General features: G+C 39.4%; 1 protein-coding gene across 1 annotated transcript in view; it reads right to left on the bottom strand.

The window, feature by feature from the left end:
* LOC145983021 (relaxin receptor 2-like) overlaps positions 1-25,334 on the bottom strand; it is a gene marked incomplete at its 5' end in the record, with an annotated part of 151,354 nt that overhangs the window by 114,304 nt on the left and 11,716 nt on the right. The window contains 2 exons of the mRNA XM_083116301.1: positions 8,173-8,316; positions 9,010-9,081. Coding sequence (XP_082972427.1) covers positions 8,173-8,316; positions 9,010-9,081 — 216 coding nt within the window. The remainder of the gene's footprint in view (positions 1-8,172; positions 8,317-9,009; positions 9,082-25,334) is intronic.

The raw sequence follows: 25,334 nt of genomic DNA on the forward strand, positions 1-25,334 counted from the left end.
TCAGAGGGAAAAAGAAAAGATAATTTGCAAAATAAAAGAAAATAAAGCTCTCATGAGTTAAGACAGAATTAAATGAAGGTTGGAATTAAATGAAGCTTGGAATTACAAATTCTTAGCAATACTATGTTAATTACATATCCTGATTAATGGGAGATTAGATCATTTCTTTCCTGGACACATTACTTAAATGACGATCGGAAATTTTCTTCCCTAGGAACAGCTTTCCTCAGAAGAATGAAGCAAGGATACTCCAAAAGATCTTTAGAAGGGAAACAGTTTCCGGTGCCATTACAAAGTTAAGATAAGTTTTTAATGGTGATGAAGATCAATCAATGAAAAGGAGCGGTTTAAAAGAAAGTGTAGGGGGCAGAGAAAGGGAAGAGAAAGGCCAGCCGTTAGATACGACCACGCCAACTTCCGTGGCGGAATGGTTAGCACAGCGCGCTACGACGTCAGGGATCCCGGGATCGAATCCCGGCCTGGGTGTGGCTGTTCTTTGTGAAGGTTCCTTCAACAATTTCACCATCTCACTCATCCTCATCTTCGTGGTTAGCTAAAAGTGGCAGAAAAGCGAAGTAAATTAGACCAAGTAAATCAATCAATGGAGACACGATAAGACGAGTCATTCTTGTCGCAAAACCGTCTCAAGGAAGGTTTTGACACAGGCTCTTACGAGCGGTCGCACAGGGGTCAGAATATTTAAGTCGAGTCTCCTTGCAAAGGTTGCGACAAAACAACGTGCAATCTGGTCAGGCGTGGAAAGGCTTGCGACGAAACACACTTCGCATGCAACATCTTGCGCTTCTTAAAAGATTAGTTGGTTTCATATACAGCGGATGCAACGCCTTCACAGGATTTCATTACAATTCTTTCAATTGTTGTAGGGGTGCAATGGGCTACCCAAATGTCCTCTGTATGTAGAGAAAATGAAGAAATTTAACATGTTAGTACCAGATATCTACGAAAACAATCATCTGAATCAACTCTAAAGCAAAGTGACCGGTTCAGAACCGTATATTACCGTATCATATTTGTTTCATGCATTGACAGTGGCGGCGATTAGGGGTGGGGGCATGTGGAGCAGCCCCTCCCCTTACAAACACTTTTTGTCCGCGCACTATGGTCTCTTAATGCTAAGGCTTGTCTACCAATGGATTGGACCAAAAATCATCTGTCCGAATTCCATTTTTAATACGATTCTTTCTAATTGCAGTAAGAAGAAAGTACACTGTCATTACCCCCACACCTCCCGTCGCTCAGTTAAGACAGCTAATCGCCGCTACTGTGTGCATACATTTTTAAACAACATGTAACAAACGCAAGTTAACGAAACACTGCAGAAAACAATATACAGGGTGAGTCAAAAGTCTTTGGACACCCTTTTATTTTGAAACCTGACAGGGAAATGTGAAATCTGGTAATGGGAGATGGTAGTAGAGGGAGGGCCGCAACTTGTAGGGTTCATGGTGACCATGGCCGCAATATTGAATGCATGTTCGAAATTTCAAATGGGAAAGGGGGCATGTAGCATATTAAATTACACTAGCGTGAGCTCAGGAATTTATAAATGTAATTGTCTCTTCGATATCTTGCATCGTTTGCAAGTTACGAACAATCAAAGTTTGAAAAGTCTCATTGTGACGTTCATTGTTTCAGGTGATGTAAGATGCCTCTGACAAAGGAACAGAAGATAGAAATCATCCTAACATCCGGGGTACGCAGTTTCAGAGACATCGCAGAGGACTACAACAGGCGGCACCCAGACAGACATCCAGTATCGCACAGAACGGTCCCGTACATTATCGGCAAATTCTAAGAAAACTGGTAATGTGGAAGATAGGGCACGCAGTGGACGTCCAAAAACTGCCACCAATGAGGAGACGGCAACGATGGTTCTGGCATCGTTTGTGAAGAGTCCCAAACGCAGTACTCGTCGTATCTCGCTGGAAAGTGGCATCAGCCAGTCCTACATTGTCCGGATATTGCATACCAATCGCTGGCATCCTTATAGGCTATACATGCAACATAAACTAAACGAGGATGACCCAGATCGACGGGTAGAATTCTGCACGTGGGCTACGAACCAACACGAACTGGATTCCTCGTTTGCTCGTGGCATACTGTTAAGCGACGAGGCCTCTTCCTGTTTGAATGGGGAGGTCAATCGCCATAATTGTCGGTACTGGTGTGACAGTAATCCTAACTGGGTTTCACCGAGTAAGGAACATAGTCCTGCAAAGGTGATGGTGTGGTGTGGCGTATGGAACACCCGCATCATGGGGTCCATTTTTCATCGACACTACATTAACGGTGCAAGAGTACCTGACGCTCCTTCAGGAACATGTGTTTCCTTCCATTCTAAACCCCGACGACAACATCTCCTCTTATTTTCAACACGATGGGACCCCTGCCCACTATGGCGTTGGTGTGCTTCAATGACTCGATGCACAATTCTCAGGGAGGTATATTAGTCGCCGTGCTCCCGTGGAATGGCCGCCCAAATCACCTAAACTAGCACCCTTAGATTTCTATCTGTGGGGCCATCTCAAGCAGATGGTGTATTCTGAGAAACCCCGCGATATAAGGCACCTACAGGAACGCAATGAGCACGCGTGTGACGACGTTTCACCGGACATTCTCCTGCGTGTGCAGTCGGAGTGGATAGGACGTGATGGCCATCACATAGATCATGTGCTGTAGCGTGCCGTTGGTAGGTGATTTTCAAACTTTGAGTGTTAATAACTAGCAAACGATACAATATATCAAAGAAACAATTACATTTTTGTATTCCTCAGCTCACGCTAGTGTAATTTGATATGCTACATGCCCCCATTCGCATTTGAAATTTCGAACCTGCTTGCAAGATGACTGCCATGGTCACCATGTACCCTACAAGTTGCGGCCTCCCTTCTACCATCTCCCATTACCAGATTTCACATTTCCCTGTCAGGTTTAAAAATAAAAGGGTGTTGTTGAGTTGGTGTTTTAAGTCCATTTTGTGCACAGTAAGGCTAATCGGGAGTGGACCTACATTTTAAAGTGAAATCCAAACCACTATGTGCCTCCACCGAAAAGGGTGTCCAAAGACTATTAACTCACCCTGTATTACGTTCTCACCAATATCATAAGAAATTGAACACGTAAATTTAGGGAAACACATGACTCTGCATTACACTACATATCTCCTCAACCCCTGACTCTAAAGACACGAAAAAAAAACTAATCTCTAGAGGAAATCAAAAGCTATGAATTTGGTTCAGTGACTTTAGAACGTAAATTACATAGTTTCTTACATATTTATTGTTATTTGTGTTGGAAACCAACTTTTACGCTAATTCTAAAAATTAAAGAAAATATTTGAATCTTTCTAATTCAATTAAAATTTATGGTAGCTTTATCAAACAAAAACCAAATTTAGAAACTTTTCTGCTCTTTCATTTTGGTTATCTTCACTTTTTGTGTACAATGCACCGTTTTGGAGATAATATATATTTTTTTTATTTTTAAGGTTAATTTTTGCCGCCATTTTCCAAGATGGCGGATAACCCCAAACATTTGGATGGCGGATTTTTAATATATTATTCACTATACCATTCCGCACAATCTGGCACAAAAGACATGTGTGTTGAAATTATTTCCGGCTGAAATTGTTTATTTCCTCTACTATTAGTTTCGTTTTGTTGGAAGAAAAAAAGTATCGTGTTTCCCGCTGAGAGATGAGAAGATAGAGAAGGGACGACAAAAGAAGAGAGTGAACGACAGAGAATAAGAGAGGAAGAGGAAACGATAAAGGTAGGGGACGAAGAGAGGACGAAAAGAGAGTGAGAGAGAAGAAGAGATAGAAATAGAGAGGGGGATAAGGAGGAGAAAAGGAGAGACGGGAACGAGAAAGGAAGAGAGAAAGGGGACGGGAAGAGAAAGAGAGAATACCTTGACTATCATGACGGTTTAATTTAGATTGAATTTTCCGCATTTCTGATGCCCTGCCTTCGAGATATGAATTGTTCCATAGAAATTCTTCATGACTCCCTACTTTCACACAAATGCGTTACTAGGGGATTTTCCCCTGTAATACACGGCCAGGTTATTAATCAACGGGTAGATATTAATATGATTTAATAAGATAATGTCTACTATAGGCATTGCATGACAGAGTCAGATACACGTAGGTGTAGACCCGATCTACTTATTCCAATTTGGATGGAGATAATTAAGTGATAGTATTTTTATCATGATATATTGATTACTGATTGTCAGTCACCCATCGATACATTGACCGAAGGAGATGCTGGTTGACTTTATGTAATGTTACATTTAGTTGCATAATGTTATTGATCAAGACGCTGCATTTTGTGGATATGTTTTCTAAAGAACCTTCGTCCTATGTTGTGAATTGTAGGATTTGGATGGTGAGGCTGCTTCGTCCAAAATTTGATTTCTTCTCTCTGCATGAAGTCGAATAAAGTTTCTTGGTCGAGTATTTGTCGTGTCTGCATATTGGAAACATATCAGCGCCTGTTAGTATGCGCAGTGTTTTGTTTTGCACACTTTGGAGGCGATTTATATACGTTGTTGCGCCTTGTTACCACACCACACAAGGATACGTAACAATTGATCTTATTAATACATTGAACAATATAATTCGGTTTTTAATCGTCAATGTTGTGTTTTTCCAAAGTGGATACAATTGTCCAATTCTTGCATTTCCTTTGTCGGCGGTATCTCTTAGATGTTCCATGAATGTTAAACCTTCGTCCAAGTGGACTCCAAGTTTCCTAGCCTTGCTTTCCTGAGGAATACTGTGTCTTATCAGTTTCAGATTCAGTGGTTCACGTTTTCTTTTCTTTGTAAATAGTACAGGCACACTCGTATTAGGATTGATCTTGATCTTCAAGGGAAAGAGCGAAAGAGAGAGAGAGAGAGAGAGGAAAAATAGAGAAGAGAGAGGGATAAATAAGGAATAAAGATAACGGGAAAAGAACGATGGAAATAGAAAGTGCGATGAAAGAGAGGGAAAACGCGAAAGAGACACATTACCGATTAGTCTATCTAAGCACAATGTACACATGAAACACATTTTCACGTGCCCGAAATTTTGATCGATTTATTTAGTGTCGCTAATCTTGCACTTTTGGCTAATCGTGAAGATAAGGATCTGTGATGATATGATGAAATTGATGAATGGACACTCACAAAGAACACCCCTGCCCAGGTCGGGATTCGAATCCATGATCCTTTGCGTCTTAGCACGCTGTGATAACTTACTCCCCCACAAAGGTCGGCGCGAAAATTTGAGATGAGGACTAACACACATACTTCGTAAATGACATTCTCTTCACTTTCCACTTCGCACAAGCACTTGCAGCAGCCAGCCTTTATATGCTGCAGGAAATCCTGCGCATGTTTTGTGATTCGTTCTGAATTCAGGCCAGGAGCAAACGAGCACATCCTATCATTGTTCCTACTTTAGTTCTCTCGTCCATTTTTTCTGCTGCAGGATCTTCATATCATTAGTCAATCACGCGAAGCAACCTATTGGTTCCGTTTCATGACGTCGATTCCTCGTGACGTCACAATAACGGCTCGTTTGTCTTTAGCCTAAATGTAACTGACGCGGTTGATTGGGGACTGTCAGTCGAGATGACATTGATGCGAGTCAAATCGACTCCCTATTCAGAAACGTCAGGAAGGAGGAAGTGGGATGTTGAGACGAACTGTCGTGCACAACAGACTTTTGCAGGAAATAAAAGTGCAATCTTGTTGTGGAATTGTAATCACTGAAATATATCTGACCTAGAATCGATGCCAGGGACCCCTGATTGCAAAGTTGGCTATATAAAGTCTCATGTACGAAATAGTAGCGTTAATTTGGCCATCATATATTTTTTTATAAAGGTCATGGAAAGTTTATGGACACTTAGGATTAATGAGTTAAATGGTCTAACACTTTTATGTTTTATTCCGCACCATTTCTATCAGTCAACTAAACATATTCTCTCTGTCAGGAAAAGGTTGAAATGTAGAAAAGGTATTTATTTTTCCATAAATACTTCATCTTTCTTGCAAACCTTTTTCCAACCCCCGTGGTTGGTAATATATTGCCCAGGCTTTTGCTGCAGTCACTTAGATACACATATGCCTCATCTAATATGACAAGAAACATCAAACTTTCACCGGTCAGGTGGCGTTCATGCAGCGTTCGGTTGTTCGTGACACGTTCTGCAATGTGCCACAGCAGCAGCTCTTGAACTTGGCATTTGTGTCACTTTCCAGGTTCAAATCCCAGTTGATAATGGTGTTGGCAGTTGTCACAGAGATTCCCAATTTCACTGCAATCACTCTCTGCGCTGGTGGCTGGTCGTGGACGTGTATGTTTCTTGCCCTCTGGGATCAGTCCTCTCCTAGCCTTACCTTGTTTATGAATCACACATGAGAAGCCCGTCTTGGAGATGGTGAAACCACAGCTCTTACATTGCTTGATAATCTCTCAATACGAGTATTTTGCATCGGAAAGGTCGGTGATGTACTCTTCCAAGAATGGTTCAATTTTCGGCGCCATTCTACGTGCACGGAACTCGAACACACTGCTGTACACTATGTACAGATCACCCATACTGCAGCATTTCGCATCGCTTGTGTACACTTGCATGTGGCGCTACTGTGACCTTCGCAACTTGTTAACATAGATCGCGAGCAACCTTCTGTAAAATGGTGTAGTTCCATCATTTCCACAATAGATGGCTCTCCTTAGATGGTAGTAAAATATTGGTTTTCTACATGCAAAATCTTCCAATTTTGAACTACAAATACACATAAAATAGTATGCATTTAATACACCTTCTAATTTCACAAGACACATTGCACGAAAATTGTATGGACTATAATTATATAAGTTTTATTTTCAAAGTCCCCCATAAAAATTACCTTCACAAAATGTCGAAAATTCAACGTTACAATATGGTGGGTTGATTGAACTGAGTCACTTGTAGCAAAAACCTGACCTAGGGAAAAATCCTGACGTGATGAGAAGAAATCTATGTCATTTCCGTGATCAGCCTTCAAAACACTTCCAGAATAACCTATTGGTTTGTAAACAACCGAAATTTCACTTGTATAGATTTTCTTTGTTAGGTTCTGTAATAGGAGTAATGGAATGACGAATATGAGAATTTTGATTGTGAAAAATCATGACGTGAAGGGAAAAAATGGATGTCAAACGCGTATTGATCATTCAAAATACTTCCATAATCACCCTTTGGTTTGTAAATAACCAAAATTTCCTTTGCTGAAATCTATTTTGTTGCTTTCTGTGATAAATGTAATGGAATGGCGAATATGATAATTTTGTGAAATTGTGAAAAATACTGACGTGATGGGGGAAGATGGATGTCATATGCGTAATCAGCATTCAAAATACTTCCATAATCACTTTTCAAAAATGTAGGGCCGTGAATTGATCCTTGCCTACAAAACTTACTTCGATGATTTAATCTAAAGTTAATTTTCAAATCTATTAAGGTAAAAGAATTTGAAACAAGACTAATAACCAAGAATATAAGTCAATCCTGCGTGATATTTCACAAAGGGCTTAGTTCTACTTTATCACAGAAGCCTATGTAAAAAGTCCGATAATTGGTAAATAGAAAAACAACGGACTAATAAGAAGTTGCAGACGGTGTTGGGTGCGTGCCAAGGGAGAGAAGTAAGTAAAGTGCGGGACAGAAGGGAACTCTTTTCGAGTTAGAAATGAAAAAGAGGAAAGGGAAAAGCAGAGGATGGAGGAGTTAGATAAAGGGAAGAAAGAGAGACAACGTGCGATAACAAGAAAGAAAATGAATAACGAAGATAAAGAAAGGTAGGAATAGGGAGATACACAGAGAAGGACATCGAAGTAAGGGAGAGATCGACAGAAAGAGAAAGAGAGAAGGGTGAAAGAGATGAGCCAAGAGAAAGTTATATACAGAATGAGAAGAGAGAGAGAGAGAGAGAGAAAGAGAGAGAGAGAATGTGAAAAAAAGAAAAGTCCCAAAATATCGGCAAAAAGAAATCATAAAGAAATCTTGGAAAACAGAACACCCATGCGAAAGTTACGAAGCATATTTTGTGACACCAAGTAAAACATGCTCCATAAATAAAGGCCATGAAAAATGTATTGGGGAAAGAAATACTTACAGAACTTGCAAATTGGTCAGATTTTGAAAGGCTCCTGGTTCGATGGTTGCAATGCTGTTGTGAGTGAGGGAGAGCAGTTTCAGGCGGAACAGTGGCGGGAAGGTTCCGATTCGGATGGTGACTAAACGATTCCCTATCAGGTACCTGAAAGAAAATGAACAACTAATTAGTCAAAATGTTTTACATTGTGCTCATTGTTTCCCATACATTGTAGAAAAATCTGATTCACCTGTCACTTTTATATGTGCTAAGTTCTATTAATTTACACCAAATTTAAGTAAAAATGCTGATTTTTTTTATTCTCTTACAATGGAAATTAAATATTAAAAGAGAAATGTGTGTGTACATACAGATGGTTTCCCATATATATTTGGAAGGAGAGAGAGGCAATGTTGTCCGTTGCTTAATGGTAAAGCTGTCGCCTTTTAATCAAGTGGTCCCAGGTTCGAATGCAGGTGGAGGCACATCAGTACAAGCAGATTCGGAAGCCAAGCATGTTAAGTGATCGCCTTCTTGTTTTCCATTTTGCGATAATAATCTGTTAGAAATTATAATGATCGAATCATAAAAACCGTTTTTGAATGCGCTGTTACGAAATGGTGTAAATTAAAAAAAAACTCACCAAAGGATACGTTTGCAATTAAAAATCACATTGCTTCCCAACTCATGCCACCCCACAGGTTGCACTCACAGACACCTATAGATTGTAATGATTTCATTGAAAGTCAATGGGATGATTACAACCCAGAACTGTACTTTTGGTTTCAGATTTTTTAATGACTTGAAATAGATTCGCCACACATGCAACATATCATTACAATTTAAAAAAGTACTCACAACTTTTCAAGACTGACAAGGGGCTTCAGAACATTCCAGGATATTTTCTCCAGAAGATTCTTTCTTAAATCCCTGTAATGAAATAAATTTAAAGCATAATATTTCAATTTTTTCAGAATTGAATTCACTTCGTTAAACTGACAATAAATACAATAAAGAAAAAACATTCATGCTAAGGCTAAGCCGATACCACTTTGAACCGATGATTATCTTACCAATTCGCACCGATACAGATTCTTGAAAATTGAAACAATTAAAATCTGTTGAAAATATTGACTAATATTACTGAGTGAGTATATTCCACTCCAATTATGAGCATCAGTTTACCGCCGCCGAGATTAGGAGCTAAAGAGTATAGTTGTGTTTACGCCTGTCTAAAGTTCTGAATGGTCCTGGATATTGGCAAATACAACTCCTAGGTCTATTAAATCCTGTAAAAAGCTTCTCATGACCAGCTCTTCGGTGCGTGTTAAATTCCACATCGCTTCTCCGTCCAGCCAATGAGTATATTTCCCCTTCGCTGGAACGAAAACGATGCAGGAGTTGAGCAGGGCTTAAAGCGACAGCTCATTCCGACCACTCAAGGCAATTCCTCTTTATATGGAGTCGAAGCACTTCCTGGAAATCTCTCACGAAGAGGGAAAACTCAGAATTCCACAGATTACCTGAATGGGTACGTCAAGTGCACACGATGCTCTATCAAGGTGGAATCCTGGTCTCAGAGTCACCTCAGAGCTTGATCCGATGTCCGCCAGGGGATTCAGAGAAACAAAATTTAAACGTCTTCTTGTGTCACGGAAGGGAGAGTTCCTGATGGGCAGAGAAAGTCGTGAAATATGATCATTCAAAATAAGCAGCAGTTTCAGAAGTACTGTAGCCGTTACTAAGGCAACAAGTGAACTATTGGAGTTGTTGCATTCTGGATTGTTGAAGAGACTATGGAGCATACGTAACATCCCTATGGAGCAGGCAAACGAAAGCCAGTCCTCTGCGTAAGTAGGACTCAAGAGGGCTCGACCAATGAACGTGAGAGGGAAAGTGAATGCATGAAGGGGAAAACGCGGCTTCAGCTACCAGCCATTTGCAGCAGCGTGCACTGCCTTGCTCCACTCACTGACTTCCTCCCCTTGTCTACCGTCATCACGGCGTTACTCCTTAAGCCCAGTATCAACTTGTTGCAAACCAGCGCATCGTATCCCCGTTCCGTATCAATCATTGATACGATAAGATACGGACCCCGATTTGTCGCGTATCATCACTGCGTTCCGTATCACCCACCCTGTAGCACGATTGATACGGGAGTGCGATACGGTGGTCAGTTCTTTCTATTCACAGTCTGGTGTCAAATGACGATGAGTAAACCGCAGCAAGTGGCAGCAGCCGCATATATTTTCATTAATTAAGTTTTATCGAAAAAGAAAGAAACCCAAATCACCACGTTGGTGGATGACAAACATGTACGCGAACCGTGAACTGTATAGTGGAAGCAGCTTATTGGCAGACTTGCGGTTCCAGCAGATCAGCAAAATTTTACTCGGATGCATCCGACGGACTTCGAGTTGTTGTTACAACTTCCACGCATCTTGTTTACGAATTTTGTTGTAGTACTCCGGATGTTTAGGGTCCCACAGGATTCCATATTTCTTATATACGGAATATATCAATAAATTCAATAGTATTTTCCTTGTCCCACTCCATAATAAAGATAATAAATTGACAATGAGAGGTGCTGTCATTCACAGAGCTCACTACACTTAATGCTGTAGCATTATTACATCAGATCATCTTTTATCTTGTTCGCGTCGATTAATCTCCTTACGTTCTTCTTCTGTCTGTCTGATGTGAAAAATTTGGTTTGTTACGTTTAAATCCACATTGATAATCACATATATTTTCATTAGCATATGGGGTTAGTCTTGCTAAAAGAATATGAGATAATATTTTTATATTTTGTTGAGAGTAGAGAAAATTCCACGGTAATTATTGCAGTTCATTTTATCACCTTATTAAACACAGGAACAATTATGGATTCTTTCCACTGTTGAAGGTTTTCTTCTTTATTCCATATTAAACAAATCAATTTATGAATTTGACATATTTATTTATTTATTGAGAAAATTTCACATACAGCACAGGTGGCCATTTTACACTGAAATTGTCAACAACGAGAAAGAAATAATAATAATAATAAGCAAAAAAAATTAAGAGTAACAAAAACAACATAAAAGTAAATATCAAATTGACAAAAAAAATAAGTAAAAGATGGCACTATGTGATATTAATTACAAGCATTTCTTCTGATGGAAGACCGGAAGGCAAACTCGGAGGAAAATAGTACACCGTGTCCAATATACTGTCATACTTTAAAGTGGTATTACGTCGCTTTGGATAAACGTATTTAAATGAAATTGGTGACATTTGAAAGAAAAACTCAAATATTTTTGTGCATGTCAACAATGGATACCAATATCAGCAATGGACAACAATGAACGAGATCAAACATAAAAACTGAAATAAATTCACTCCTGACAACAATGGACGCTGCGTTGGATATTTAGCAGGCAGGCAAGTTACATGTGAATTGTTTCCTTTAAAATTGTGTTGTTATTACAGAAGATTTAAGAACGTAGTTGGTGTGTTTTAGAATATCATTACACGCAGAGTTTGGTGAACGTGTTGGTGTGTTTTATCATTCCACGCAGAGTTTGGTGAAGGTTCAGCGTGCGGATTGAAATGGTTATGGCGACCCCACAAGAACGTAGTTTGTGTGTTTTACAATATCATTCCACGCAGAGTTTGGTGAAGGTTCAGCGTGCTTATAGGCGAAGGTTTCAAAATCAGGCTCCTTCTCTCACGTCAATTTTGAAGTGGTATCGGGATTTTGTGGATCGTGGCTTCATATGTCATCAAAGGAAAGGCCATTCAGGGAGACCATCTGTCAATGCGGGAATTGTGGAACAAGTGAGGGAGGCATTTGTTCGTAGTCCTAAGAACTCTACGTAGAGCTAGTCAGCAGTTGAACATCCCTAAATCTACCGTATCTAAGATCCTGCGTACGCGACTGAAGTTTCACCCCTACAAACTGCAATTAGTGCACAAGTTGAAACCTGATGACCCCGTAAAACGGTTAGATTTCTCTGAACATTTTATGTTACTAATGGACGATAACGTAAATCTGTCAGGAAGAATAATTTTCAGTGATGATGCAACATTCCACGTTGATGGAAAAGTGAACAGACATGATGTAAGGATTTGGGGGAGTGAGAATCCACATGCAATTTTGGAAGTTGAAAGAGACTCCCCTAAAGTGAATGTCTTTTGTGCCGTATCGAAACGTCAAGTCTATGGCCCATTTTTCTTTCGAGAGGCCACTGTGAAAGATCCAGCTTATCTTGACATGCTCACTGAATGGTTATTTCCACAATTGGAAGAAAATGAAGGCGATAAATTTATTTTTCAACAAGATGGAGCACCTCCTCACTGGCATTTACATGTTCGGAAACATCAGAATGAGCGGCTTCCAGGAAGATGGATTGGAAGTGCCGGAAATAGAATAGAATAGAATAGAATGGTCTTTATTTAAGCAGGCGTGTTTCGGCCTCATGGGCCGTTCTTACAACCAACCCTTGTCAAAGATACAATAGATGAATAAAAACAAAAAGAAAGAAAAAAAACACATAATGATCATGATAATACAATAAAGATAATATAAAGATTATACAATGATAAAATAATACATTGAATAGTATAGTATATATACTGTTGAGTAAAGATAAGTATTAAATCTTCAGTTCAATGTGTGTGCGGGTGGGGGGGTGGGTTAGGTATGCATTATATGATGTATAAGTGCAGGTGCAATTGTTAACATATGAAGGTTAATGAAGTTGTTGGGACAATAGTAAGTTCTTCAGATTTTTCTTAAAACTTTGATGGCAAATAATGTTAGTCAATGGTGCAGGCAGTTTGTTCCATTCCCTGATCCCTGTAACAATGAAGGACTTGTTATAGGTGGCGGTTTTATGTTTGGGGATTTTTAGATTGTGCTTCTTGCGGATATTATGTTCGGCTGATGTTCTACGAGAACAGATCTTATCGGATAAGTATTTTGTGCACCAAGGTGAGTGTTAAGTACTTTCTTCTATTGTTAATGTTTAGCCAAGAAAGTTTCTTTAAATAGGGGGATACATGTTCCTTTCTGTTTAGGTTAAATATGAAAAGTATACAACAATTCTGAATTTTTTGAAGTTTATAGTTTAGGCCCTGGGATATATTACTGTACACTGGAGCGCAATAGTCTAACGTGGATAGGTCGAGTGCTTGCATAAGACGATCTTTAACATTAGCGTCCAGAGTATGTTTTAAAGGATACAAAGATTTAAGTTTCCCCATACAGTTTTTCACAATAAATTCGACTTGTGGCTCCAAATTTAAGTGTCTATCGAACACAATCCCCAAGTTTTTGCTTGTAACCACTTCGCTTAGCGGTATACTGCCAAGAGTTGGAGGAGAAGGTGCGTTTTTGTGAAGTTTCTTAAGGGTACCATGAGTTCCTATGGTCATGAAGCAAGATTTTGTTGGATTTAATTGAAGAGAGTTTCTCCGTGACCAATTTGTTATAGCATCAAGGTCGAATTGAAGTTTGGTCATCGCATTATCGTAGTTTTCTGTATTACACTGAATATAGATTTGCGAATCGTCAGCATACTGATGGTAGTGGCAATATTGGACAGCGCGGTTGAAATCAGCTACGTAAATCATGTATAGTAGTGGACCCAATATACTTCCTTGAGGGACGCCTTGTTGAACAACTAACCATTTAGAGTATGTGACTTCCGGTTCCCGATATTTCACACGTTGTTTCCTGTTGCCGAGATATGATCGAAACCAATTTAACGCGTTTCCGGTAACGCCATAGTGATACAGTTTGGCCAATAGCAATTCATGATTGATCGAGTCGAACGCTCTTGAATAGTCCAACAAGACTAAAAGTGTAACTTCATTTTCATCTATTCCTTTACTTACATTGTCTAAGATATCTACCAGAGCAGTGCATGTACTATGCATTTTTCTGAAACCAGATTGAAAGTGTGGTAGGAAACCTTGAATATGTGAAAGTATTTGTTCATAAATTACTTTTTCAAGAATTTTGGACATTGTGGATAGAATGCTAATAGGTCGTAGATCTTTTATTTCTGTCGGGTTGGATTTTTTAGGTATAGGTGTTACTTCGCATTTTTTCCACTCTTGAGGGAACCAACCTTTGGAAAGGGAAAGATTAATAATGTGCGTAAGAGCTTCTAAGCAAAAGGGGATGCAATACTGTAAAACAGTTAGGTTTATGCCATCATAACCGCACGCTTTTGATTTCATTTTGTTAAATATTTTACGTACTTGTTCGCTACTTACTGGGGTAAAAAAGAACGTGTCATTGTTGGGTTGCTCAAGATACGTGTTAGTTTCATCAATCACCGCTGCATTGTTATCTGAGGGTGCACTCGGCTTAACAAAGAACTCGTTTACCGCATTCGGTCGAAATGTATCTGAGGAGAGCACATTACTCTTTTTATTTGGTAAAAGTCCCTGGCTTCTGAGGTTAGACCATAAATTTTTAGCATTTTTTACATTCATATTTACCGTTTCGTTATAGTGCTTAAATTTTGCGTTTCTGACTGCTTTTTTGGCTCTGTTTCTGAAGTATTTGTACGATAGGAGAGCGTCTGGGTCTCCTGTATTTACATATCTCAGATGAAAGAAGTCGCGATGATAATGTCTTCTACAATTGGTCGCCGAAGTCACCTGACTTGTGGGTCTGTGACTTTTTTTTATGGGGTTACATAAAAGATTGTGTCTATGTACCCCCCTTGCCTCAAAACCTGCAAGAACTGCAAATTCGCATCACTTCTGCAATCCAGTCCATCCCTGTGGATATGTTGGAGCGTGTGTGGCATGAATGGGAATATCGTCTTGATGTCTGCAGGGCCACTCGTGGGGGCCACATTCAATCTCTATGAGTTGTAAAATAAAATATTTGAGATTTTCTTTCAAATGTCACCAATTTCATTTAAATACGGTTATCCAAAGCGACGTAATACTACTTTAAAGTATGACAGTATATTTATGGACATTCTGTATATCAATATTTGAGGGGAGATCATTGTATTGTGATGCAAGTCTGTAAAAGAGAGATCTTTTTTGAATTTCTAGTCAACGTTTTTTTTTTTTTTTGTATACAATAATCTTGTGTTGCGTGTTGTGCGCGTAGGTACTCGAAAGTGGAATTCCTCAAGAAGTGTGTTGCAGCGGATTTTGCCATTCACAATTTTGTATAAATAATTGAAATCATTCTGCAAACGCCGCTGATAAGTAGTTTGTAAGTTTAGAAAAGACAAGAGATGCGGAGATGAAAAATTGCGTAATGAGGGAACCCTGTGACGGACTATAGCTAGGAAGAAGTGAAAGACTGAATCGATTGTGGAGAGCTGAGTGCTACATGCCATGGACCAGACGGGAGAGCAGAATTCTATTATTAAAGGTAAAAAGGTAAAGTGTTCCCCTGTGCTTAGCACCACGCCATGAAGGCGTATAGGGGGTGTGGGGGTAACGTCCCACACTTTCTTGATCCGGTCATGAGTGGGGGTGATGTGACCGCCTTTACCCCCCAGGGTTTCCCCCAGGTACCCATGTTATTCGACGCTGGGTAGGCGCCGGGGCCGCTTCCACCGTTAGAAAAGTTCCCGGATTTGAACCGGCCGGGGATCGAACCCGGGACCTTTAGCATGGTAGTCAGACGCGTTACCGACTGAGCCACCGCGGCCGTAGAGTTCTATTATTAGGAAGATGAATGATTTGAAGTACAAGGTGAGGACTGAGATGTCTGTAGTTTCAGTGAAACTGTAGAGTAAACCTAAGAGACGCATGGTCTTTATTGTGGTGTATAAAATATGTTCCTCAAATGTAAGCTTTTGGTCGAAAACAATGCCTAGGTCTTTGTGAGAGGATACTGCTTTGATGTTATTGCCAGAGATGGAGTAAGATGACTTTAACAGGTTCTTCTTGAAAGAGATAGTGAGAGTAGTACACTTGTCAGGATGTAATGTAAATGTCCCATGTCAGGCACAAGGAAGTAAACGTTGTTAGGTCATTCTGAAGAAGATGAGTATCTTCGGAAGTGGAGATTTCTCTGAAAATTTTACAGTCATCTGCGAAAATAAGGTAATTGCTAGAGGGAGCTGTGAGATGGTCGGCAAGGTCATCGACGAATAATATGAACAAGAGAGGTCCTAGAACACTACCCTGTGGAATTCCAGAGAGGGCAGGAAGAAAATTAGAAAAAGTTCCTGGAAGAACGACATGTTGTTGGCGATCGCTAAGGTAATCTGCGAGAAGGGTTGGAAATTTGGCATGAATCGATTGCATAACTTGTGAATCAGAAGACGATGACTAACAGTATCAAAGGCTTTGGTCAGATCAAAGTATATTACATCTAATTGTGAATTATTTTAAATGCATGTCTGTGAGAGTAAAACAGACAGGTTTGTAAGACAGTAGCTATCAGGAAGAAAACCATGTTGCTTAGAGCTTAAGTACGGAGAAACAAATTTGTACAGTCTGTCTTTGATTACTTTTTCACAGATGATGGAGAGGGGAGAGTAAGGAGATTGGTCTGTAAGATGAAACAACATTTTTGTTACCACCTTTGTGAATCGGTGTGATGTTAGCTTGTTTCCAAGCTTGAGGAAAGATGCCTTCCGAAAAACATCTGTTCAAGAGAATGCAGAGGGGATAGCACAGGGATTGCACAGTTTTCCTAGGGGAACATGGTGTTGAAATCGTCCGGTCCTAGGGCACGGTGAGCTGAAAGAGACGACAATAGATTCTTCACCTCATCGGGTGTAGTGACAAGCGTTGTTAGAGAGGAGGAACACACTGGTCTTACGTTTGGGTTCAAAAGGGGTGGGGGTAACATACACACGCACAACCTCTGAAAATTTTCCAAGTCCAGCGTTAAAAACTGCAAATATCTCGAAAACGGTGAGAGATAGAGAAAAAATAAATCGAAAAATCTCCCCCGTTGACCACCTTGTCGATTTTGGGGATGTAGAGTATGTATGCCAAGTTTGGTGGTCCTGAGTTCAAGGGCAAGAGGTGTTTGCACACCCCCATCACTCGTAACTTCCGAACATGTAGCCATAGAGAGGTCGGGTTTAGTGTGTTGGTCGAGTCTCGGTGTCCTCCCATACCAAAATTAGTATAGGTCATCATAAAACCATTTTTTTCTTTTCATCAATCGAAAATTTTCCAACTCCTGCCTCTCTGTCAACAGGTGGTGGGGGTTTGGGGGGTACCTCTCTTTTCCACCGTTTTCGAGATTTGGTCCAGGGGGATTCGGTAACTCGTAAAGTCCCGTAGACGACACTTAGGTTGATTTAGATTGAGAAACAAAAAATGATCAGTGAATAGGTTAAGTTATATCACGTAAGATCGTGGTGCGAAAATTTAGTTGCACCGCACCCAAAAAATCGTCGTGAAAGGCTACGACACTTAGGTTAATTTAGACCGAGAAAGAAAAAGAAATGATCAGTGAATAGGTTAAGTTATATCACGTAAGATCGTGGTGCGAAAATTGCACAAAAAAAATCGTCATAAAAGGCTATCACTGAGGTTAAATCGTAAAAAAAAAAAAAAAAAAAAAAAGAGGACTCATCCCTTTTTCTCGCTAGGTGTTAAATTTAGTTGTCATGAAAATTGCACTAAAATGTCGTTGAACGCTATAAAATCCACAATAAAATCTTCATAAAAGGCTATCACTGAGGTTAAATCGTAGAAAAAAGAAGAGTGGCCCACTTGATGACGCAGAAACGGGTTGACGCTTCATCCATCTCATCATATCACCATCGTCCCCACCGTCGCGATTGGGCAAAAGTTGCAGGAAAGCGACGTGAAACAAACATAAATCACTCAACCAGCCAACACTTTGAACTGTAGGTGAAATCAAAATCTATCCGAGTATTATTTGATTTAGCGTCACTCATCTTCCTCCTTTGGCAAATTGTGAGGATCAGGATGAGTGATGATTAGATCAATTGGTGACGGGAAGTCACAAAGAACATCCATATCCTGGTTGGGACTCGAACCCGAAAACTGCGGTTGCGAGATCGAAAATCGACCTCCAAACGTTTTCTGTCACTGAGTAGGCCATCTGCTTATTAAGCGGACTAAAAAATCAAACAAACAGAAGCAATAAAAGGTGAAACGAAGTAAGGTATGGTTTACTAAGCGTGATAGAATATTACGAATGGTAATCAGATGTGCTATTTGGGACGGGACTTACAGTTTGAGGTGGGATCTTACCCACTGTGCAATGTGTCTCCAAGGAGGATCAAACCCGGGATCCTTTCAAGGCGACAGCCTCGTAGCATACACATTTTGAAATGAGGATCAAAGATAAACTGCGGAAAAACAATATTATACCCGACCTGTGGCGGAGTGGTTAGCACAGCGCGCTACAACACCAGGTCTCCCGCGTTTGAATCCTGACCTGGGGTGGTGTATTTTATGAGTGTCCCTTCATGATATAATCACTATATCCTCATCGCCGCGATTAGCAAAAGTGGGAGAAAACCGACGCTAAATAACAAAAATTAAATCAAGTAAAAAAAATATATTATGTTTAAAGATTCCTAAAACTCGACGAATGGGAAAATTGACAGCAGTGCGGCGTGACGTAGCTAGGATTTTGTTTTTCGGAAAGAGATCACACAGAAAAACATTTCGGGGCAAGTTGAGAATTTCACAAAGCAAGCATAATGTAAAATCAACCTTATATAGATTGATACGATAGAAAATGCTTTATGATAAGAGATATTTTCGTGACGTGGTCGAAAAAGAAACGTCATATACTGAGTTGAATGGTGACTTCTATTTTCAGGTGGTTACCCCCCAAGGGAAGTGGGTCACTTCATCAGTTGAAAAATCTTCAATGGGAAAAAAGGTCGAGTAAGGCTTTGTATGTTTTCCTTCTCCCCTCACCTCTGCCACAGATAAGGGTAGATATACACTTATCTGTGCCTCTGCCAAGTGTAAATTTCTCCGTCCCATATTCTGACCTTGCTGTGCATGGCTTTAGTCTCCCACTAACCTGTCCCTCGGTACGGGCCTGCAAAATGTGCGAATTAACGGGGAGGATGCCGGGAATTTACTCCCAAACAACAAAATATATCCCCGACAAAAGAAAATAATTTTTATCCCTACCAGGAATGTTTTTATCCCCCTTAAAGAAAATTGATTTGAAATCATTAATTAGTATACGATTTCTTAACTATGTAAGGAACACATCCGTGTTCATTAATGGTGCAGTCATCAAAGATTTCCCGTCATCAAAGGTGCAGCCTTGTGGATTGGAAAATTCTGCAACTGAACAACTCATCGAGCCGAGACAACAGGCTATTTTCCACTTAGGAAATCAAACACTGCTGATACTTTACATGTATTAAAATGTTCACATGAAACTTGTAAGCAGGATAGATGAACATTAAGTTTGAACTTGGTAATAGAAATTTGGTCAAGTTTCGGGGTTACTAGTTCGATAGCTATTTTCTTGTGTACGAGTTTGGGTTTCCTAGAATATAAACGTACTGTATGTACTAAGTGCTTGTCAATTACGTTTAAATTTTAGACAGAAAAACGCATTTGTTTCAATTAAGCAAATACATTTTGTTAAGATTTGTGGTAACTGTGAACCAAAAGCTGTGTAGCATTTAATAAATGTGGTAATTTTGTCCAAATTCTGTACTAACCCTAAACAAATGTGCAAAATTACTAAAATAATTTGGTTTTGGTGGACAATCATTTTGTTTCTCGCTTTTGTAAACAAATGTCTGGTTCCAGAAACTATTTTTTGGTTATTCCAAGCATTTTTCCCCTCTGTGTATCATAAGATTTAATAGTCTAGGTTAGAACCAATCTTGTAATGTGCTTAGAACCGCCAGACAATAGTTTAATTTACTGACTGGAAACATATACAAATTTGCATTCCCCAGAAAAAAAAAACACCTCCCGAAATTAACTCACAAATACGCCACTGAGTGTGCATCCCCACAAAACAAGAAACTTAATTAGCACAGTGGGCCTGCAAGGCGACATTGTTATCACTACACTATTGGAGTGGCCCTATAAGTTCTAAAGATTACTTTGAGCGCAATTTATGTTCAGATAAGCTAATCCAAACTGAACCTTACAGTATAAAGTGGGATTCAACCCACTGTGCACGTGCCTTCAACGTTCCAACCCGGGACTCCTTGATTACAAAGCGACAGGCCATCCGGGACGCCCTACAATCATACTATCAAATAAAAGTTGGATTTGACTTGATTTTTCTTATTAAGCGTCGCTTTTCTTCCATTTTTGGCTAATCGCGACTACGAGGGCGAGTGATGATGCGAGGAAATTGATGAAGGAACACCCATGCCGAGACCGGTATTCGATTCTAGGCCTCTGACGTCGTAGAGCGCTATGGTAACTACATCCCAACGAAGGCAGCCCTCTTCAAGAATAGGCTGCTCTACAGAACACTCTAAGAGACATTATGCCAAAATTAGGTCTACACTATGTGAAATTGAGATTTTCTTCCGTACGAACGAAATACATTCGTACAGAGATAACAAAAGTGTACAAGATGTTTTCTCTACCATTAAACAAAACAGAGTTATTTGATTTAATGTAGTGGTTTATTGCTACACGTATGACCAGTCGTGGAAAAAAAATACCTCCCCTATAAGACTTCTGGTATTAAAGCTCTGTCGGGGAAGTACTTTTTTCCCACGACTGTATAGTTTCATTAGAGTTGTTGGAAAGAAAGGAAAAGTGGTAGAATATTTCACTTCTGGCGGAGAACATGCCCTTCTGGGTGCGGATAATACATTGCTTTCATGAATGTGAAACGTCCCAGACCCCAAGATATTATTCTCTCGTTCGTCTGCAATAACGTCATCAAATGGCGGTCATGACAAATTTCTATTCCTTAACCCTGTTACTTCATTAGAGTTATTTATCATTCATGGCATATTATTTTCATGTAAGTTGCAGTTTAAAACTCTATTATGAAAATAAGAAATTATATCCTGTTCGTCAAAGATCTGAAAATAAGCATTTCACCTATATGATCAGGTTTGGAATCACTCCCTGTTTCTTTAGAGGTTTCAGAATTCAATGGTGGCATCAAAATTAGTCCCAGACTAAGTCCATGAAATAATGAAAATAGTTGTCTATTGGCAATCTCTCTATATAAAGAGTGATTCAATAGTGAAACATCATGGGTCAACTCCGTCAACCTGGCAACCTGGAAATACAACATCAGTAGTATTACATATCACAGCAAGTTTCGTTTCATATTTTTTGAATGTCCAGGTTGAACTCTAATTTGACTAAACCCCTGCTGTTACTCTCCGAGGTATGCAAAAGCAGGCCTGTTTCAGTCTTATGGTAGATGGTTGACCGTAGTTAGTATTCTGTGTTTCTACTGTTCCTGGCGAACCGGCTGAAGTCAAATTCGTGTCCATATTCACGAACCTTTTCTTCTATTAAATTTTATTGCGAGAATGTGAGTAGAATACGTGTATTATTTACAAATAGTACCAGCAATGTACGTATTCTACAACTCTTTCATTTACACAATATTTAGTTCTAATTTGGATAAATAGCTTCATCCGGCCGACCAGTCTGCTTAAATTTTTAAATTGTGTCGTCTGATTCTTGTCGTTAGAATATTATTTTGGGGATGCGGTAAGTGTTGCCTAATGTAGTTAATGAAATCGTAATTTAACATTGTATGAAATCACTGCGTAATACGTATCAAAGCTTTTTTCAAAAGTGATAAAGAAGTATCGCCAAACGCGAACCAAATTCCGTTCATTTCATACATCAGTACAGGCTTGCATTCAGTATCGAAATCGAACTTTCTGATTGTAATTGTGTATCATTTGTTGTTTAAAATAAAAACTCAGGAATTTTAATGAAATGGTAATAATATTATATACTGTTTTGTAAGGGCCAAGTTCCATGTGTATAACTTAATCTGTGATGTTATGCTTCTACAATAACTTATTTTTTAATACCTTTCGTATTTGCTTACTTGAGTGGTTTAGGTGGACCAGGTTTGGTATGACTTGAGATGACCGAACCCCTCTCCGATTTTCTTTATATTTGACATACTCACTAATTGAGGCCTCCTAATCACGAATCTGAAATTAAAATTTGTCGGTCACGTCTAGAAATTGCGAATCATTGGCGCTAGCCCCACGAACCATTGGCGCGTGGTTAGGTTAGTTCGGTTAGGTTAGGCAAACATAGTTAAAATTTGGTGTCGTGGTAGTATCAGGAATATATATATTTGGTTGTGAAACAAAAAATTTCGCGAAAATCGACAGTTTCCATTCCGAAAATAACGCCTTATTCTCGCTTATTTTGCAATTTCTAGACGTTTCCGACAACTTTTAACTTTAGATCCGTGATTAGGAGGCCTCAATTAGTGAGTATGCCAAATATGAAGAAAATCGGAGAGGGGTCCGGTCATCTCAAGTCGTTCCCATTCTTTAAAGTGTATTCACGTTTTTCGTCCCAGAATCGGTGGGAAATTTAAACTAAAAAAATATTTTTGTTTGAAATTTTTGAGTCCAAATTTCCCACCGATTACGGGCTCCGCCCCTGGGGTAATTGACCTACCGCCCCCAACCGCTAACGCGGCCCCGCCTCCGCTCCACTCCGGCTTTATCTATAGAGTTCCTGTTAAAGGCATCCGTTACATCTCACAAAACACCTTTCAGATGTTAGACAATGCTACAGGAACTTATTACCGTAAGTAGTTTCTTCTGTAAAAATGAAGAAATCTGTCTGGGGAATATCAGATTAGTACCTAGTTCAAGGTGCCATTATGCTTTTTACACGAAACCAAACACTTTTTCTACTGAAAAAAAACGCATTTATCTAAGTGCTACCGAACACACATGACGGTGCGATATCGCTTACTTTGTGAATGATATCGCTTCTTTTGTTTTCGAATATCAGTGTTCTCCAACCTTCTTCACCGAAAAATACCTACTATCGTGTTCGTCAAATGTGTATAGTAGGTGCTGCTGCACTTGCAACAATAAGGTACTGAACTATATCGCTCTATCATAGCACAGACAACTTGTCTATGGTCACAGCATAGCCTTGATCATAGCGAGCTATGGTCATAGTGAGTAAGTTTGTGTTGTAAGTTTGCTTTATGCACAGTAAGGCTAATCGGAATCGGACCTACAGTTTAAAATGGGATCCAACCGAGTCACTATGAGGGAACCCGGGACGCCTTGATTACAAGGCAACAGCGTCACCACTATGCCATCGGGGAGGCTATGCTCTGTTACAGTAACAATCACAGACAGATATAACGAGTTGAAGTGAATGGAATGAGGTAGGAATAGAGAGAGAGAATAGGTGATAGGGATAGAGAAACAGATGACACAAAGTAGAGATGGGATAGGGAGAAAGATATAGAGAAACAAGAAAGGAAAAGAGAGAAAATTAGGATAGGAAAAGGAAGAATAATAGAAAAGCCAGGAAGTGATACAGAAACAGAGAAGAACAGACAGAGAAACAGGAAGAAAAGTACAAAAAAGAAGAAGAATAGAATAAAAGAAATGTAATCTTAGTTACCACATGATCATCTACTACTTTAGTTTTCCTCGAGTTCTTTACCGCTTTGATTTGAAAATTTTGATTTTCATAAAATTTCGGTGGTGGGGAGAGCCCCATCAGCTTCATCAGTTCCATCATATCATCACTGTTCCTCGAATTCGCAGTTAACCAAAAATTGTAGAAAAGCGAATTTAAATTAACACAATCAATCAATCAATTTGGAACACATATTATTTTATGTTCCAAAGCTTTTCTCATCAACGTAGTCAGTTATTCCATTTAGTAAATCCGTCGGTTATTACTTCACGTGAGAATTATAGCTGATGTAATAATGACGTTGAAATTAGGGCTGAGCCGATACCACTTTGAAGTTTGAACCGATGTTCATACCCTGACCAATACCCACCGATTCCGATACTTGAATAATCCCAATTTAATATATCAAAGGCTATGTTATACAATATACAAATATGTGTGTGTGTGTGTAATTATTATTATTACATTTCATAAGTATACATTTCTGACGAGGGGTGATGAATAAATTAACCCAACAAACGATGCTCTGTTGCAAAGATGCATCTTCACTTTACAGTCTTTTTCTATATAAGTGGCAATTGATCAGATGTTTCAAATATTAGAGAAATATTAAGTGAAGGTAAGAGCGAAGCAATCGTGTCGTCGTCGTCCCACTCTCCCCCAGTGTTGAAAAATGAGATCATTCAACCTCCCCTAAATTAAGGGATTACTCTTCCCAAACTAACATTAAATCATCCGTGACCACAAGAATATAATTGGTGATTTACGAACTTCGGACACGACGTCCAAAACTAACAGTAAAGCTGTAAATTGAAACCAATCTCGTCACTTTTTTATTCCTTTAACAAAGAGAATAAAAATTAGTAAAATAAATTTAAGGAGAGAATGAAAACTTACCAGTCTCTTGCTTCTATATCAGGCGATTGACTTCAGTACAGTGATATCGCGAAGTGACTTTGCTTTCGATGTACTGTCGGAAAATGATTTCTTAAAAATAATACATAGTTCAATCGCATGGCGTAGAAGAAAATCCAATCCCATCACTACAATTTCAAGGAAGTAACTGGCATCAACTGTTGTTCAAGTAACAGTTTTCTCCTGCCGTGTCCCTGTGTCGAAACACGCCTGCTGAAACCCAATTATCCAGGTCGGGACAAACAAAAGTCTAAAGTTGGAAGGGAAAAGCAAAGGTATTTGAATTTCCAGGAATATGCCATGTACTATGTCTGAGACACGTCCACCACTTTCATGGGCGATGATGACCTTTTGACTGCGGAAAGTCTAAAGAGAGAGATGTCCGCAAACACCAAATAAAGTGGAAGAATTACCCACAGGAACAAAGCCTGGTAGACTTCGAAGACAACTAAACAGAAAGAGCGAACTCCTATGGGGATAATTTTACGTTACGCTTGATTTGCATAATACTTGACCGCAAGCCTTATCAGCGTACGGATCTTTGTGTCACGTACTTGCTGTTCATGGAAACTTGAGTACAGGTTCATTTAACAAATGCACAACTATTTTTTTTTTCAAAACTAAAGGTAAGTTGGATTGATTGATTGATTTGATTGATTTAGTTTATTTTACTTCGCGTTTTGTGCCTCTTGGCTAATTTA

This window comes from Lepisma saccharinum, unplaced genomic scaffold, assembly GCF_977018435.1.
Source record: "Lepisma saccharinum unplaced genomic scaffold, izLepSacc3.1 HAP1_SCAFFOLD_555, whole genome shotgun sequence".
Lineage (NCBI taxonomy): Eukaryota > Metazoa > Arthropoda > Insecta > Zygentoma > Lepismatidae > Lepisma > Lepisma saccharinum.